The 19,022-nt window shown below is 39.3% G+C and overlaps 1 protein-coding gene across 1 annotated transcript in view; it reads left to right on the forward strand.

The window, feature by feature from the left end:
• CSMD2 (CUB and Sushi multiple domains 2) overlaps positions 1–19,022 on the forward strand; it is an 842,922-nt gene that overhangs the window by 518,121 nt on the left and 305,779 nt on the right. Inside the window, exons 14-16 of the mRNA XM_036743760.1 lie at positions 11,490–11,816; positions 14,854–15,048; positions 18,733–18,871. Coding sequence (XP_036599655.1) covers positions 11,490–11,816; positions 14,854–15,048; positions 18,733–18,871 — 661 coding nt within the window. The remainder of the gene's footprint in view (positions 1–11,489; positions 11,817–14,853; positions 15,049–18,732; positions 18,872–19,022) is intronic.

A 19,022-nucleotide genomic window follows, 5' to 3' on the forward strand; every position in this document is an offset into this window, starting at 1 on the left:
GGTCTTTAAATATTTGAAAATTCTCCTGTGGAAGAAGTATCTAATTTATATTACTTGAACACAGAAGTCCAAACATCGATCAAAAGGGTAACAGCCAGAAAGAGGGAGATTTCTGCTAGCTAGTTATAAGGAAAAAGTTCCCATCATTTAAGACTGCCCAAGGAGGGAGGGCATTCTCTATATTTTATGTAGAGCAGAAACTTGGTGACCACTTCCCTGAAATATTAAAGAGAGGGCCCCTACTTCCTCTAGTGTGTAATATATCCTTTTGGGGTTCCTTCCAATTCTGATATTCCACGAAATGAATGCTTTCCATCAAATTATTCCTTTCGACAGTAGCATAGTGTAGTGGAGCCAGCACCCGTCTTGGAATCAGGAAAACATAGATTCAAATGCTATCTTAGACACTTATTAGCTGTGATTTAGGAAAAGTTATTTTTAGCCTTTCTTTGCCCACTTTCTTCATCTGTAAAATGAGGGGATTGGATTTGATAGCCTTCAAAGTCCCTTTCAGCTCTAAATTTCTGATATTATACCTTCTGCTGTTTATCTTTAATCCTTCCTGGGGTGAGTGGTGAGGGTGGGGACTGTACTCTGCTCTTCCTCTTCTTTTTCCCTTGTTTTCTTGCTTTCTGCCCATGAAACCCCATTGTTTCAGTATCCTGTTCCTGCCTGCTGTGGCAGGGACCAATAAGGCCTACACGAGTTGCACACAAGTATTATGGGCTGTGATTATAGTATTACCATCCAGATCTTTGCAGAGGTTGTCTGTTTTCATTCAGAATTTAAGTGTATTGATCTCCATGGTCTTTTACTTTCCTAGTATCTCTAGAACGCAGAGAGGGGATTGAATCTCTCCATTTTATAGGAGGAGAAAGCCAGCATCATGGAACGTCTAGGAGACAACAGTGTCAGTGTAGTGTAAGTACAAGTGAAGATGGACAGAATGACAAGTGTGGGGAATGGATGGAGGAAAGGGACTCTGAACTGTTTTTTGTTGAAGTCATTAAGAGGAACAGATTAAAATAGAAGAAGCAGGGAAATAATATGACCGAATTTAGGCATAGAGGTTAGGAATTTGAGGGCAGGTTGGATAGTCCTGGCTGGAGCAGAAGAGCACTGAGGTTGGGGGGCATCTGGTGATGGTAAGTCATTATAACATATTCATCCCAAACCTTGTGTGAAGATGCAAGGCTGAAAATTTCATGTTGTATCTAATGAATGTTAGAAGATGTTCAATGTGGAGTAAACAGGGAAATTTTCTCTCTTGAAATGGCAAGAACAAAAAGTGAAATATTATCTAGAGTAGTGATGTCAAACTCAAGTAGAAGGTGCCCACAAAACTGTACATAAAGATCTCTGATGGAAGCATGTTTTCTTAGAAAACTACATATTAGTATCATCTCCGTTCTATTGTATTTTTAATTATTTCATTGAATATTTCCCAATTACATTTTAATCTGGTTCAGACTGTACTCAGGAGTTTTCCCAGCTGTGGGCCATATGTTTGATATCTGTGATCTCGATGATGCAAAGAGTTATGAGGGCAGAGTGAAAGGAGTTAGAAAAATGTTGGCCAGCAGTAGGATGAGAATCCTGAAAAAAATCTTTCTCTTCATCCTTTTCCTTTCTGTTTCCTCTGTTCTCCTTTCATTGTTTCTTAATCTTTTATCTCTTCTTTTTTCATTCTCTGTCTCTTTTTCTCCCATACTTCATTCTTTCTTCAGCCTCTTTTCCTTCATATTTACCCTCCCCTTTCTCTTGCCTTCATTCCTCTAAATCTGTTTTATTTCTTTTCTCCCTTTTCTACCCTTTTCCTCCTTGTTCCATTTCTTCTCCCATGTAAGATTGTCAAGCACACAATTGGAGTCCTATATGATTTCTTTCACTTTCTCATTCTATCCTGGAACCAGATAGCCAATACTGGCCAGGTCCCATTAGGGAAATAACTCAGGTTTTGTTTCTTAGTCCAAAGACAGAAGAAAACCACATTTTATATAAGCTTGCCTTCTCACATAGTTTTTTTAAATACCAAAAAAATCTCAGTGAGGGAATGAGGTCAATGGGAAGTACAAGCTGTTTCTCTTGACAAAAAGTGGTTCTGATAAAGAGAAGCCTATCTTCCCAGAGTCAGAAGCTTGTAGTAAGGAAGAACAGAGGTGGTTGTGTGAGACGGATGGAGTAGGTAGATAGAGATGGGCTACATAATTAGAATCTTATAACATTATAAAGCAAATGGAAGGCAGGACTACTCCCTTGTTTAATCACACCTGGAGACATTTCCTTTTCATTTGCCCTTCAGTGCCTTTAGAAACAGTCCTGGGCTAGAAGCTTTCTGAGCATGGTGCTGGAGGTGTTATGCATATTTTCATGCTCATAGGTCCTAGTGTACAGAGTCCTTTCAGGGAATGGTAAACCTGTGTATATTAGCAAGGTAGAGAAGAGAATGTCAAATTTATGGCCCTAAAGAACCCAAGAAAACAAGGACCTCTCCTGGTAACTGCCTGTGTTATTGTTTTGGATTTGGGGTTTTTTTGGCTCTTTTTTGGTTTTGTTTTGTCTTGTTTTGTTGTATGAGAGTGAAAGATGATTCTTGAACATGATCAGCAAAGAACTCCTACTGTGAGCTCTGCTGCCTTCAAGGAGATGTATTCCTGGAGCTCTTAATCTCATAGGAGAGAAAAAGTTCAGTCATGGGAAAAATCAGAGAACATAAAGGCAGTACTCTTCTCTTATGTTAATTATGTAATTCAGATTAAGTGCTTAATAATAGTAATAATAATAATGTTGTCCAATCTGTATGGTTCTTTAGCATTTTTAAGATATTTGGAAGGGAGAAATAGGTGGTTTAGGCTGGTTGAACTGGGGAAGTCTTCATGGAAGAAGGAAGAATTATATTGGGAGGAATTACAGAACGAAGAGAGAGAAGAGGCCTTTAGCTTAGTGAATGAGTGAGTGAGGTAGGTCACAGGGGGAAGCTGTGGGAGGAACTTTGGATAGAGCCAGTGGACCAGTATTGTCAGGGCCTGCTATCCAGACCAACTTCATAGCAGCAAATGGAATAAATCTGTTCTCTCAAGCTTTTAAGAATCAGCCATTTTCCTTAGGAAGTAGGGAGGGAGAGAGGGAAAGGATAAGAGAAGGATAAGATACCAGGGTTTTGATTCTGGGATTGAAGGAGTGGGACTCTGTAGGCTGCCCTTGAGCCACTGATATACCTGGACTTAGAGCTCTAGGAGACCTGCCCTATGCCAAAAGTGTGAAATCAGAAAAAAAAGCTAAAAGTGTATATGTGGATGTGGGGGTTTATTTTTTCAGGTGCTCTACCATTTCTCTCAGGGTCTCATGAAACATTTACAATGTTTTGTACATAGCAAGCACTTACAGTTCATTCATTCATTCTTTCATCCATCCATCTAGTTGTTCATTCATTCCCCTTGATTACCTGGAATTACTAACTTGTGCTATCATCTTCTCTTTATTACATGTAACAAAATTTATTCAACCCTGGGGTCCTTTTTTTTCTCACCAAGTTTGGTCCTACTGAGCATTGGAGCTCATTTTCTAGCTAGTATCTATGTTATTTATTACTCTTAGTCTCCATGGTCCTTAAGTGCAAGAAGGCCCTCCAGGAGTAGACACTACCCTAGGCAATTGGAAGAGATAGAAAATACCTGCCAAGCCAAACTCAGGGACTATATGAACATAATTACAAAACACTCTTCACACAGATAAAGACAGATCTAAACAATTGGAGATGTTAATTGTTCATGGGTAGGCTGAGCCACTATGATAAAAATGACAATTCTACCTAAGTTAATTTATGTATTTGGTGCCATACCAATCAAACTACTAAAGAGTTATTTCATACAGTTTCAAAAAAATAATTAGTTCATCTGGAGGAATATAAGATCAAAAATATCCAGGGAATCAATGAAAAAATGTGAAGGAAGGCAGCCTAGCAGTACCAAATTTTAAACTATATTACAAAGCAGTGATTATCCAAATAATCTGATGTGCAATCTTAGTGCTCGCTAAGGAATAGAGTGGTGGATAAGGGGGATAGATTAGTTATACAGTACACATTAGTAAATGACCATAGTGATCTAGTCTTTGATAAATCCAAAGATCTAAGCTTTTGGGGAACTAACTCATCATTTCACAGAAATTCCTGAGAAAAATGAAAAATGGTCTGGCAGACAATATCTCGCAACGTATACCAAAATAAGATACAAAAGAGATAAATGATTTAGAAACAAAGAGTGACATCATAAGTAAGTTAGGGTTTAGGGTAGCATGGAAAAGTTTACCTGTCAGATCTACGGACAAGAGAAGAGTTTATGACCAAACGAGATAGAGAGGATCATGGGAAATAAAGTAGATAATTTAATTACATAAAATTAAAAAGGTTTTTGCAGAAACAAAAACCAATACATCTAAAATTAGAAGGAGAACAAGAAACTGGGAGAAAAATTACAGGAAGTTTGTCTGGTAAAAGCCTCATTTCTCAAATATATTGGGAATGGAGCCAGATTATATAAAAGTAAGAGCCATTCCACAAGTGATAAATGGTTAAAGGATATGAACAGATAGTTTTCAGAAGAAGAATCAAAGCTTACCAATAGTCACATGAAAAAATGCTCTAAATCACTATTGATGGGAGAAATGCAAATTAAAACAACTCTGAAATTCCATCTCCCATCCATCAGATTGGTTAACATGACAAAAAAGAAAAATGACAAATGCTGGAGGGATGTGGAAAAATAGGGACACTGATGTACTATTGGTAGAGTTGTAAATGCCAGCCATTTAGGAGTATAATTTGGAACTACACCAAAAGAGCTAAAAAAAAAAAAAACTGTGAATACTCTTTGACCTGGCAGTAGATAGAGTGCCTGGCCTGAAGTCAGAAGGTCCTGATTTCAAATACAGCCTCAGACACGTACTAGCCATATGAGCTTAGGCAAGTCACTTAACCCTGTTTGCCTCAGTTTCCTTATCTGTAAAATAAGCTGGAGAAGGAAATGGCAAACCACCCCAGTAATTTTGTCAGGAAAACCCCAAATGGGGTCACAAAGAGTTGGACACAACTGAAATGTCTGAACAGCAAAAACCCTTTGACCCAGCAATACTGCTACTAGGTTTGTATCTCAGAGAGATCAAAAAAAGGGAAAAGGACCTATTTGTACAAAAACATTTATAGCAGTTCTTTTTGTGATGGCAAAGAAGTAGAAATTAAGGAGATGCCAGTCAATTGGAGAATGGCTGAACAAATTGTTGTATTTGATTGTGATGGAATACTATTATGCTATAAGAAATGCCAAACAGGATGGTTTCAGAAGAGATAGAAAGTGTGACTAACAGTAATAAGAATAAATTTTAAACAAGCCCAGTAGAACTTACACTGCCAGATGAACTGTTTGATTTTCGGTAGTCAGGTCAGGAGGTGGTAAACTAATTCTTATGATGATGAACTTATCTTTGGAATTTAACTTAAGAGCCTGGGGGAGATTTTTTGAATATCATTAATGATATCATGTCTAGATCCTTATCTTTCATCACACAATTATTAAGTTCCAGAAGAATGCATAATTTAGACAAAATATTGTCCTGCCCTCATGTAGATTAAAGTAGGAAGATCAACACATTTACAGGTAACTATAATTTCTTGTTAATTATATTAGAAAGATTTAAACACAGTGTTATGTGAGGATCAGTTGGTGAAAAAAAACAGGTTAGGAATGGCATCATGGAGGACATAATTATTAGATAGGCATTAAATAATGAGTCGGAATTAATGGGTAAAGGATCTGAGGTAGAGAGAGTAAATAATAACCCTTGTCTTCTTTTGGTAGGAATTATATTTTTTATTCTTTCTGTAGCTTCAACTCTGCCTGAATTGGATGCTAGAAATTCTAGACCACGACACTCAATTTTTGCCTTGGAGGTAGCTTTGGCTTAGCCTTATTGTGAGCTGTGCTGAACTCCTAAGTCCTTCCCAGAACTGGGGGAACTTTTAACCCCCTTTCAATACCTGTTTTACAATCTTTTATTTCCAGGTATGTTTGCCTCCTGCCCTCCCTCCCTCCCCTTTACCCTCGACGATCATTTGATCCGAGGCTAAGCTATACATATGCTATGTACCTGCCTTGGACCCAGTACTCTGTGAATCAATAAAAAAAGCATTTATGCATCTACTTTGTGCCAGTCACTGTAGCCACAAATACAAAAGTGAGATAAAACCTGATTTCAGGGAGTTTACATTCTACTAAAGGGAACCTACATGCCTATAAATAAATAAATGTACCACGTATAAAAATACCAACATCCTCTTAGTTCAAAGTCATTATTTATTGTGCTTACTATGTAGAAGGCTTTATGCTGGGTGCTGAGGCTGAAAAGACAAAATGAGGTCTGTCTCAGCCCTCAAGGGTGACATTCCCCAGTGCCACCCCTGACTTTTGGATTTGGATCTGGTGAATGAGGTGAATGATCAAGATAGGAAGTCCCATTTATGGTTAAAGAGGTGAACTTCTAGAATAATAAACTTGATTATTTTATGTAGCTGATAGCTGGTATTTTATGTTGCCTTTGCATATCACTCTCAAAGAAGAGTTGAAATATGCTTTGTGCAATGACAAATTAGAAGAAATGTAACTTCCCAAGGAGATCATCTTGAAGGAGATTTTCATTTTCTTAGATAAATTATTCTCTGTTAAACAATTGATTCTCCTTACTTTATAATCAGGAGAAGGGTAAGTATTTAAGAATTTCTATGTTCCTCAGATGTTGACGTATTATAAAGAATGCTGTATCTGAAGTCAGAGGACCCATATTTGAGAATTTCATCTGTGCTGCTTTGGTCTCAGTGCTTTTGTGACCCTGGACAAGTCATTCCAATTTTCTACCCTCAGTTTCCTGATTTGCAAAATGAGGAAGTTGAATTAGGTAGTCTTTAATAGCTCACAATCTATGATCCTAAGACCACACTGCAAACAGCTGCCTCTTGATACTGTGTGGGTTCATATCAATTTAACTAGCAGTTAAATACCATCTTTCTGTTAAGGAAGAGACAACATGGAATACTGACTATAGGGCTAGAACACCTGGGTTCAATTAATACCTCTAACACACAAGCATATTACTTAACCTCCCAATGTCCCTTAGGTACTAAAGAACTAGAAGTTTTAGATGATTTTCCAGTCGATAAAGTAGATGCCTGTAGCTAGGTGGCACAGTGAATTGAGCACTGGGCTTGGAGTCAGGATGACCAGAATTCAAATCTGGCCTCAGATACTTATTGTCCATGTGGCCCCGTACAAGTCACTCAACCTCTAAGTTTTCTCATCTATAAAATGGAGGTGATAATAGTATCTCAAGATTGTTGTAAGTAACTCAAGTGAGATAATATTTGTAAAAGTGCTTAGAACAGTTTCTGACACATAGCAGACATTATATAAATGTTTGTTTCCCTCCTCTTTTCCCTTCCCCTGTTTTCATGGAGGGAGTTTTCTACACAGGGATTGAAGTCATAGATATGGACATTCCTGTGCTCATTCTCTGCCATGTGCCAGGTACTGTGCTAGATGTTATGCATACAGAGAAAAGAAAAGACTGTTCTTGTCCTCAAGGAGTATACAATCTACTGGATGTTTGTTCAACCTTGATACCGAAGGCAGGGAGAGACAGAGGGAAGGGCAAGCAGGAATGAACACATGTTATTTAGGCAGAGACATTTAGGTGGGATGGTGCTAGACCGCATGTTATACCTAAATGACATGGTAGATCCAAGAAATCTCTTTGCAGAGGAAGTGAGAGGAAGAAAGGAAGAAGTAGATATAATACCAAGGTGGAAATCAAGATTTTAGTCTCAGTTATTCTAACTCATTGTGTAAGCTTAGACAAGTTCTTCCTTTCTGTGTGCCCAGTTCTTCTTTTTTCTTACTTTCTTTTAAATAAGAGGTTTGATCTAGATGACTTTATCTATCTTTTTTAGCATTACTGTTCTATGGTTCTTTGAGAACTTCTGGCTTGACTCTTCCCTGAACCACTTAAGTAGCAATAGTAAAACCATGTAGCTGCAGATATCAAGGGTGATCTTTGTTATGCAGGTATTGGGCAGTTTTCTTCATGGTAGATCTTTAAAGGCAATCATTGGTGTTAACTGAATCCTTGACTCAATAAAATCAGTTCATATTTATGGTGGAAACCTCCTTCTCTTTCTAAAAGTTAAGATTTATTTTCCTTTAATTATAATCCTTACACTTATTTTTCTGATGGGCAGAGCAGTCAAGAGATTTAATTTATAGTTCCAACTCTACTACTAGTTAACTCTGTGATAATAGACAAGTCACTTTCCTTTTTATCACCCTCAGTGTCATATGTACTATGAGGGAGTGAGATGAGATAATCATTAAAATGCCTTCTAGCTCTCATATTCTATGGTTTCATCTCTTTCTCTTTCTAACTTTGGTAAGATTCTGTAATGTTAAGCAGGATGGGACCTTTTTTTACTGTTTTGTCTTTTGAAATGCTAAGGCAATCAAGTACTTTTAATGAGTCTTGCCTTTGTTTGAATCAAGAGTCATTAATTGGAAACAATGTATATGATGTGGTGCTTGTGATTAAAGATCTTTCCCACACCCTTTTGCTAAGTAGGCACTGAGCCCTCAGGGCCCTGAGGTTGGCCTTTTGCTTTCAGGCATTTCACTCATTGGAAGAGTGACCCAGATGAGACTCTGGGTAGCTGTTAAGAGGCCCTGCCCCGTCTTTGAAAACCCAGATGTTGGTACTTCTCTCTGTCTGGTAACTATGTATTGTGATTTGGTCAGACAGAGAGAAGCCTGTCTGTTGGTTTCTGTTATTCTCTCTGCTCCTAATTCCTGTTTGTAATTTCTATTTGTGCTTGCTCTGAACTTAAGGTGCTGACTTTTCCCCCTGAACTAAGTGAATGATGTGTTTAATCAAAGTGAGATTGTAAACCCTTTAAAGTTGTTTTCCTTAGAAAAGCATATGAAAGAACTTGTGCTGGTGGCCCTTCTGGGCGCTGGTGAGATTGGGTTTATGTCCCCACAGCAGCTGCTAATCCCATTATTGTTACAGATGCTGATTCTCTGGGGTTTTTTTTTTATTCTTCTTGAGGAGGTTCTAAATTGTTTTAAGTGTTTTACCACCCAGGTGACCATATTAATAGAACCTCAGAGGCCATCTAGTTCAACAAATACCTGAGCAAGAATTGACTCTACAATACTCCTGAAAAGAGGCCATCCAGCCTCCACTGTAAGACCTCCAAATACAGGGATCATTAAACGCTAGACAGATGAGAAAACAAAACATCTCCCTTCCTCAGAGATGTATGCTATGTAATATTTTGGCTCCTTCACTAATAGGTACTGGTAATTGGAGAAGAGATGATTTTGAATAAGGATAATTTAAGCTAGGCCCACAAGGTGTGAAGATGGGAGTGTTTCCTAAAGTAACAGGACTATGGTCTAGGTGCCACTGGAGAGAACAACCTCCTTTAAGGAGCAAATGAGCCCTGCCTCTGTGAATCTCCCCATAGAGCCCATATCAGAATGTTCTGAGAACATCTTTCTCAATGTTTAAATAGTTGCCTCCAGGAGAGGTTGATTTCTTGCTTTTTTCAGGAGCCTATATTGGGGGTTGGTGCCCTATCAGAAGATCTTCTAGGTATCCCAAACTCAGCAAGTCCAGAACAAAACCAATTATCTTCACCCTCAAACCCACCCCTTTTAGCATCCCATGAGGGCATCACCACTTTTTCCCAATCAACTCAAGTTTGAAACCTTAGTCACAACTCTCTCTTGTCTTACATATTCAATAACTGGCCAGCTGTTGTTGATTCTACTTCTAAAACATCTTTCAAATCAGTTCCCTTCTCTTGTTTTGCATCCCAACCTTAACCGATTGGCCAACTTCCTGAAACGTCTCACCTGGACCATTGTAATAACCTCCTTATTGGTTTCCTGGCCTCAGGTCTCTTGGCTTTCCAAACCATCTACCATGTAGATGCTAAAGTGATTTTCATAAAGTACAGGCCTGTGTGACACTCTCCTACTCAAAAAACTCCAGTGGTTTTCTGTTACCTCCAGAATCACATACAAACTCCTCTTTCTTATGTTTAATGTCCTTTGCAGCCTTTTTTTCAATCTGCCTTTATAGTGATATTATATTATGATGTGTTATGTTACATTACATAGTATCGTTGTCACATACCATGTTGTATCATATTATATTATAATCCTCTTCATGGACTCTGATCCAACCCAGCTGTCCTTTTTGCTGTTCCTTACAAAGGTAACTTTATTTGCCTTTTTCATGAATTTGCATGGCTGTCTTCTACTCCCAAAAGGCACTGCCACCTCTTTCCATCTCTTAAGATCCTTTGGTTTCCTTCAAAAATCAGTCAAGTTCTGCATTATACATGATGCCTGTTTTGATATCTTCAGCTGCTAGTGACTCCCATCCCAGTAACCTTATCTTTATTTTGTATATACTTAGGTACATGATGTCTCCCCCAATAGAATATGAGTTTTTAAAAGTAGGAATGGTTTGATTTTTGTCCTCTGTATCTAGTACAGTCCCCTAGAATATAGTATAGGCCTTCATAAATGCTTGTTGATTGAGTGATTGTCTGATTAAATTGCTTCAAACAGTAATTCTATGCTCTGAAATTGGCTAAAGGGGAGGGAGGCAGAGATTTGATCTAAAGTACTTCTCCCATTTCCACATGAATGTTGAAGAGATGAGGGAAATGATTTGTGCAGTGAGAAGTTTCCCTGCTGGAGATGCATCAATTTTTCAAGCCATAGAAACATAATAATACATTTGTTGAAATGTCTTTTAAGTGGGATAGGCTATCCATGGAGGGATCTACTTCATATACTACCTCACCAATACTTGAAATTCCCTCATTAGTGCCTTGTTATTTTTGGTTCAATATTATACCTTCTAAGACTTCCTTTTAAAATTTTCTTGCCTCCCTCAGAAGGTGGCCATTCATTTCCCCATATTTCATTGAGAACTAGTGAGTTTTATCACTCCTGCCTTCTTTGGTTATTTTCCCATTGCAATAGAACAGCAGGGCCCATTAGGTATAAAGGGAGGCATTTCCGAAAGGTAAAAGAGTATAAGAAGGGGAGGCGCGGTATTGTTCTCATTTACTGGGACATTTCCTAATCTTAGTTTTGGTCATCAGCCCATTCCAGCTTAGCCTAGAATCTAGCCTAGAAACCAACCAACCTCTCCCAGCATAATTCAGTCCCAATAAAAACCTAGAACAGCTAGTTACTAGTTGTTTTGTAATTCCCTCTGTAGAAGTGAACTCACATTTCTGAATCTCTTATCTCCATCATTTGTTCATATTTTTTACAAAAAAAAAGTAACATGAAAGGCCTAAGAAAGACCTTTGACAGGGAATGTGGGTGTTAAGAATTGAGACCTGACCTGAGCTACTGTTCTTGTTGCAGTTTCCTGCTTTTTCAACTTTACCAGCCCATCTGGTATCGTCTTATCCCCGAATTATCCTGAAGAATATGGCAATCACCTGCACTGTGTCTGGCTCATCCTTGCCAAGCCTGAGAGCCGCATCCACCTGGCCTTCAATGATATCGATGTGGAACCTCAGTTTGATTTCCTGGCCATCAAAGATGGGGCTACAGCTGAGTCTCCTGTTCTGGGCACCTTCTCAGGAAGCCAGATCCCTTCTTCACTTACCAGCAGTGGGCATGTGGCCCGCCTTGAGTTCCAGACAGACCACTCAACAGGGAAGAGAGGCTTTAACATCACCTTCACCAGTGAGTCAATGTATCCTTCCTTAGCCTTCTTCTGTAGGTGTCGACCACGGGGAAGGAGGCAGGAAATTTTGCTATTAATCCAGTAGGAGAGATGAGGAAGTAGAATAATGGAAATCACTCTTTCTGGAAAAATAAGGAAGTGATATTATACCAGGGGCTAGAGAGTACACAAGATAGGGTTAGCCAGGGAAGGTGCAAGGGGTTCTGGAATGATTGAGGCTTCTTTCCCCTTGTGGCACTATAATCTCTTCTCTTGCCAGTGAAATATCCTTGTTCATATTATTTAGTATCCCTTGCGGGGGTCGGGGGTCATTTTTCCTGTTTATTAGCCTATGCTCATACCCTCTCCTCACTGCCTGAAGACTGTGGCAGGTGTTGGGTCAGACCAATAAAGGATAGAGAAAGAAATAAAGAACAGTTTATGTTACAAAGAAAAGAAAAGAAAAGATCCAGACTATTTTAGTGGGCCATAAACTCAGTTTAATGTAGCATTATGTCTTGGCAGCCAGAAAGAGCCTGTTTGATTTTTAGGATGCACTAATAGAAAGTGCCCAGAATGTGTGAGTTTATGGTTCCATTGTATTCTGCCCTGGTCAGACTCCATCTGGAATATTGTATTCTGTTCTGGGCACCAAATTTTTAGATGGACATACTGGAGTATGCCCAGAGTAATAAAGGTGACTGGAGATCGTAAAATATGAGAAGGAATTGAAAGAAACAGTGTTCTTTAGTTTGAGGATATTTGAAGGGTGGAAGAGGGATTAGTTTATTTGGAGAGCTAAGAACAATGGATGGAAGATGGTTATTAGCACAAAGTCCCAACTTAAATATGGCCCCAGGCTTCTGGGCTAGCATGTTCCTGCTATGTGACTGACACAGCCCTGTTTATCAGTACTTTTGATAGTAACTATAAGCAGAAAGAATGGGTGATAGTTGAAATTGTGTGTCTGGGTGTGTGATATGGATACATGCATGCATTTCAGTCACATATTTCAGTGCATATATACTCATGGAATCTCAGAGATAGAAGTGATTTTAGAGTACATCAAAGCTAACCTTTCACTCGGTATAAGAATCCTTTCCAAATTATCTGGATGACATGTGAGCATTCAGCCTGTTTGAATTCCTCTGGTATTCAAGATCTCACTTCCCCATCAAGAAGCCCTTTTCATGACTGGATGCCTCTAATTGTTAGAAAATCCTTTCTTATAATTGCAGTGGCAACACATCATATTTATATAATACTTTAAGGTTTACTTTCTTCTTCACAAATGCTATGAGGTCAGTAGTGCAGGCATTATATTTCAGATGAGAGAACTGAGACCAGAGAGGAGGAAGGACTTGCTTAGGATCCTAAGGCTAATAAATGTTAGAGCCAGTACCCATATTCGGATCTTATGACTCCAGAACCAGCTTTTACATTTACATAGCTATGTTGTTTCTCATACTAAGCTTCAGTTCCCCCTCCCATAACTTCTACTATCAGCACTTGGAGCTTATTTTACTCTGGAGTGATCTAGCTGTCCTGTTCTCTTTTCCATTTGATATTGCTTTACGTGATAATGATATCAATTATAATGGTAGCTAACATTCATATAGTTCTCTAATGCTTATGAAACTCATGATCTCATTTGATTATACATAGCTCTTTCAAGTGTATAAAGTGCTTTTCTTGTATTATCCCATTTGGTCTTCACAAGAACCCTTGAATTGACTCACTTGTAATTACATAGCTAATAAATGACAAATAATTAGAGAGAGCACACTAGCAACTTCAGATAACAAATTGGGGTATTCCAGAAGGCTTCTTGTAGGAGACTGTACTTGAACTTATCCTTGAGTGGTGCTGAAGATTTTAAGAGGTGGTGAAGGGGAGGAGACAACCTATGTAAAGGCAGAGAGGATAATACCCACATGCCCTGACTGCCCCATTACATGGAGTAAAGTTCCAGAGCCCCAACTGTTTTGCCTGACTTGTATCTGCTGGCTAGAGGCAGGAACAGTTGTTGACAGCAATTTGAGGGCAGATATTTCATTTAAATGTTCTTTTCCTCTGTGTGTGTGTGTGTGTGTGTGTGTGTGTGTGTGTGTGTAAGGAAAGACCAACAAATAGAGTGTGATAGGTTTTAACACTGTTAACAGCTAGAAAACACGTGGTGTAGGTTAACCAACATTGTTCCTCTAAAGGCAGTGTGTTCCAAGGCACTTGTGCTGCATGTTCATTCAAGACTTTACAATTCATCATAATTGCCACCAGCAACAATGACTGATTCTCACAGCTAATGGCCAATGACAAAGTTTACCAGGCTTTTGCCCTGGATTTTTTACTTCCTGAGTCAGACCCAAAACAGCTGAGACACAAGCTTCAGATCTTTACCCTTCTCTACTTACCCTGGAGCTTTCCTCACCACAAAATTTCAAGAATTTGAAAATTAAAAAAAAGAATAAAGAAAAAATTAGATTCTTCAAAGTACCCTTAGACCATTCAGGCAGGTTGCTTTATTAAAGATCGTGAGTATCTGCTCTTAGAGGACCACTAGTGTAGAAGACAGAGAGAGGCAAAGGAATTATTTCAAGGAATGTTGGAAGATCTTTATTTTAAGGAACCATTCTTACATGCCTGGGGTGGCTGAGAGGAAACCCTGTCTTGGAGGAAGGGAAATGGAACAGATAACTTCAGGTAAGGTTACTTAGCCTGGATCTCTCTTATCAACCACAGGATTGTGTCTGATCTTGGGAGATGACATTATAATACTGTGGAGGGTTTCTGAAGTGGGCAAAAGATTTGATCTTACAGCTTATTCAGTCGATTTTGAATCAGCAGATTGTAGAAAAAAATTTCCTCTTTTTATGTTCAAGGGCCTAGTTCCTGGGCTGGACCCAGGTTTAGAGTGGGAGGTGGAAAGGAGGCTACTTTGTCTTCCCCTCCATTGCAGGCTTTGGGGAAGGCATTGGCGGAGGTCCGGGCTTGGTGACTGTGATGTGGTGGCTTTATTTCTGGAGTCAGCCCAGGCTAACCAGCCTCCATCTCACACAGCATTTCGACACAACGAGTGCCCTGACCCTGGTGTTCCTGTGAATGGCAAGCGATTTGGTGACAGCCTCCAGTTGGGCAGCTCCATCTCCTTTCTCTGTGATGAGGGCTTCCTGGGGACTCATGGCTCAGAGACAGTAACTTGCATCTTAAAAGAGGGCAGTGTGGTTTGGAACAATGCTGTGCTTCGGTGTGAAGGTACCTATGTTCCCAGGAGGGGTGGGTTTTTCATTGTGAGGGTGACGGGAAGCAGGGAAGGGGGTGTGTCCCACTTACCACAGAAGTAGAATTTTGGTCAGCAAAGTTTAAGTGACACATCCTCCTCTTTAAAGACTCCTCTGCCACATGCCATGTTAAAATCGTTCAATACACATTGAGTGTAGTAATGGTAAATGTTTATCTCCTCTAGAGGCTTATGTATTAGAAAAAGAGATTATGCCCCAAGGAATAAGCTCTACGGTCAGGTAGCTTCATAAACTGGAAAGAGTCCTGAACATGGACTTAGGAGAGAGAGCTTCTTTTCCATCTTTGCCACTTGGTAACTATGACTTTGGGCAAATCACTCTACCTTCTTAAATGTCAGTGCCTCATCTATAAAAGGGAATCTGACAAGATTGTAGGTATGTAAGTGCTCTCTAAGTTATAAAGTGCTATATAAATATAAAAGTCAATGTTATTAGGATAATGGTGGAATTTTAGACATTTGGCGAATCATGATGGGGAAGTTATTTTTTTTAAGCTAGGATGCCTCTTCAGTGCTTGAGAAATCATAGCTTTAGAGAGATGGTCCCTCTTTCCAGGGCCACTGCACTGACCCCAGCTAGTAGTTCAGACCCCTGTTACCATGCTGCTTTCCCTTTTAATCTATAGAGCCTGACAAATTGTAGGTTGAAGTGTCTTCTCAAGATTGTTTACCCTCTATGGATACCTGTTATTTTCACTGTTCATTTCGTTAGGGATTATTGACCAAGCACCCTTGCTTCCTTTCAAGTCTTAGCTAAAATCCCACCTTTTATAAGAAGCCTTTCCCGATCCCCCTTAATGGTGTGTGCTAGTGCTAGTGCTTTCCCCCTAAGTTTATCTCCACTTTATCCGGTACATATCTTATTTGTACATAGTTGTTGGCATGTTGTCTCCCTAATTTCATTATAAGCTCCTTGAGAGCAAGGACTATTTTTGCCTTTCTTTGTATTCTTAGCACTTAGCATTGTGCCTTGCACATAGTAGGCACTTAATAAATGCTTGTTAACTTGACTTGCTGAGTTCTAGGGCCCAAGCACTCTGTTTAATTGGGCTAGGAGAGGTAACAAAGAAGACCTAGTCGTGCCCTCTAGGTACTCATTATTAGCTAAATAGGAATAAGAATTGCTAGTATTTATATAACACTTTAAGGTTTCTAGAGTGCTTTACATGTATTTTTCATTTGATCCCCACAACAACCCTGAGAAGTAGGGGCTATTATTATCCCCACTTTATAGATAAGGACACTGAAGCTGAGAGAGATTAAATGACTCTTCTAGGGTTATATAGCTAGTAAGTATCTTAAGCAGGATTTGAACTCGTGGCTTCCTGACTCTAATTCCAGAGCTTTTATACACTGAAACACCTAGCTATCTGAAATAATAATTCAAATTTGTATATGTCAGTTTCTTCACAGAATTTCTATGATATCAATATTATAAGTATTTAGATGAGCAAAAAGAAGCTCAGAGATGGCAAATGACTAGTGCAGAGATAATATCAAAGCCAGGACTTCATTATAGGTCTGTGGACTTCCAATCTAAGGCTTTTTCCATGGCTCCATACATGGGACAACTAGTATTTACTGAGCTCTTAGTAAAGAGATTATACAACTGAAACAATTAGTAAGAAAGTTATAGTATATCATAAAAATATGGATACAGGTTTGAGCACGGTGTGCCTGTGGACTACAGTAAAAGACCTTGATGAAATGGAGGCATGCCAAAATCTGAGTTTGGAAAAAAGGGAATAAGACCTGAAGGCAGGGAGTAGTTGTTGGGAATTAAGAGTGAGGCATTGAGTACGAGGTAGAAGATTGATGATTTAGTTATAGGTTATAGCAAGTTCCTGACAGTTTGAATATTTTGTTTAATTGTTTCGGTCATGTCTTGCTCTTCCTGACCGACCCCATTTGGGTTCTTCTTGGAAAAGACCCTGGAGTGGTTCTCCATTCCCTTCTCCAGCTCATTTTACAGATGAGAAAACTGAGGCAAACAGCGTTGTGACTTGCCCAAGGTCATACAGCTAGGAAGTAACTGAGGTGGATTTGAACGCAGGAAGATAAGTCTTCCTGACTCTAGGGCTGGCACTCAATCCACTGTGCCACCTAGCTGCCCTGATTTGGTCATAGAATATAGATTTAGAGCTGGAAATGACCTCAAAGGTCATCTAGACCAACCCCTCAATTCATAGATGAGGAGCCTGAGTCCCAAAGAGAGTAAGTTACTTGCCCAGGGTCACATTTCTGTTAAGTAGCATTTGAATGGCATTAAATCCCAATGAAGCTAGATTTGAATAGATACCTTCCATCTCTAAATCCAGTACATTTTCCACTGTACCATGTTGCTTCGGTTATAGGTTATAAGGTAAAGCAGTGATGTTTTGAAAACAGTACCTGGGCAAGATGCTCATGCTTTTATACAGGAAGCTTCCTCTTTAAAATTCCACTTTAAATAAATGAACAATAGTGTTGTTCTGCCTAATCACTTGGACTAGAAATTTTAAGAATCCTTTCTGAATTGTCCATTTTCATCATTCCCTTATCTAGATAACCACCAAGTGTTATAGATTCTTTTCTTGTAATACCTGCCTTACCTATTCCATTCCTGCTTCTACCCATCACTTGATGTCTGGAGTACCTCCCCAATCTCCTGGTTTCTAGTCTCTTTCCAAGTGCTCAGCTTAATCTTTTTCTAAGCTAGTGCTTTCATGCATGCTGCTCCTCTGCTCAAGAGCCTTTAGGGGATTTCTGCTTTCTGTCATGTCAACTCCAAACTTCTCTGTTGATCATAAATTTATTAAGTGCTTTCTGTTATAAACACTGTGCGAGGCACTGGGGATACAGAGTCATAAATGAAATAGTCCCTAACCTTAAGGAACTCACATTCCGTGGTAACATGAACAGAAACACAAAATATCTACAATGTAATTTTGGTAGGGCGTGAACTAGGAACAGAGGTCATCAGGAAAGATAGGAATTTTATGAAGTGGAAATGAATAGGGGAATAAGGGAGGACATTCTAGGCATGGGCAGGGGGGATAGTTTATACTAAGTTATGGAGACAGGAGATAGAGTATCACATATGGGAAATACTGAGTAAACCAGTTTGACTAGAAAATTGGGTAAAGGGGACCCTGGAAAGATAGGGTGGAGCCAGGTTGTGAAGGGCTTTAAATGCCAAATAGCAGAGTTTGTATTTTATGTAACCTAGGGGCAAGAGGGACCCACTGAAGCTTTTTGAGCAGAGCAATGACATGGTCATTTCTATATCTTAGGAATACCAGTTTACCAGCTGTGTGGAGAACTGATCAGAGAGGAGGGATTGTAGTAGCAGGGAGACAGGTCAGAATGCTAATGTAACAATTTAGGTAAAAGTTAATGAAGGCTACTCCATAGTTTGGTCTTCTTATTTTTATTTTGTCTTCCTTTTAGCCTTTAGAAATCCCAGATAATGTGGTTGGACAAAGTCAATGAAGTTCCCCTTCTGGAAAGAATTGATAGTTTCTGTTTGCAAAAAGTGTTACTGCCAAGTATACAAATATTTATAGGATGGAGATGTTCAGAAGCATCTCATCCAAAATTACCACTATGTGATCAATTTGAGATCCTTATTGACATTTTTCCCTTCCTCCCCTTGACAGCACCCTGTGGTGGTCATTTGACATCTCCCAGTGGCACTATCCTCTCCCCTGGCTGGCCTGGCTTCTACAAGGATGCACTGAATTGTGTGTGGGTGATTGAAGCTCAGCCAGGATACCCCATCAAAATCACTTTTGACAGGTGCTTGTGATCACAATTTGACATGGAGGAGATTAGGGTGGGAAACACAAGAGGGAACTTTTGGACGAAGGGGAAAGGGAAAGCAAGATTCTTCTGCAACAATGAGAAGGAATATCTGCTTGTGCTCCTAATTCTGAAAAGGAGAATTTTG

This window comes from Trichosurus vulpecula, chromosome 2 (assembly GCF_011100635.1).
Source record: "Trichosurus vulpecula isolate mTriVul1 chromosome 2, mTriVul1.pri, whole genome shotgun sequence".
NCBI classification, from domain to species: Eukaryota; Metazoa; Chordata; class Mammalia; order Diprotodontia; family Phalangeridae; genus Trichosurus; species Trichosurus vulpecula.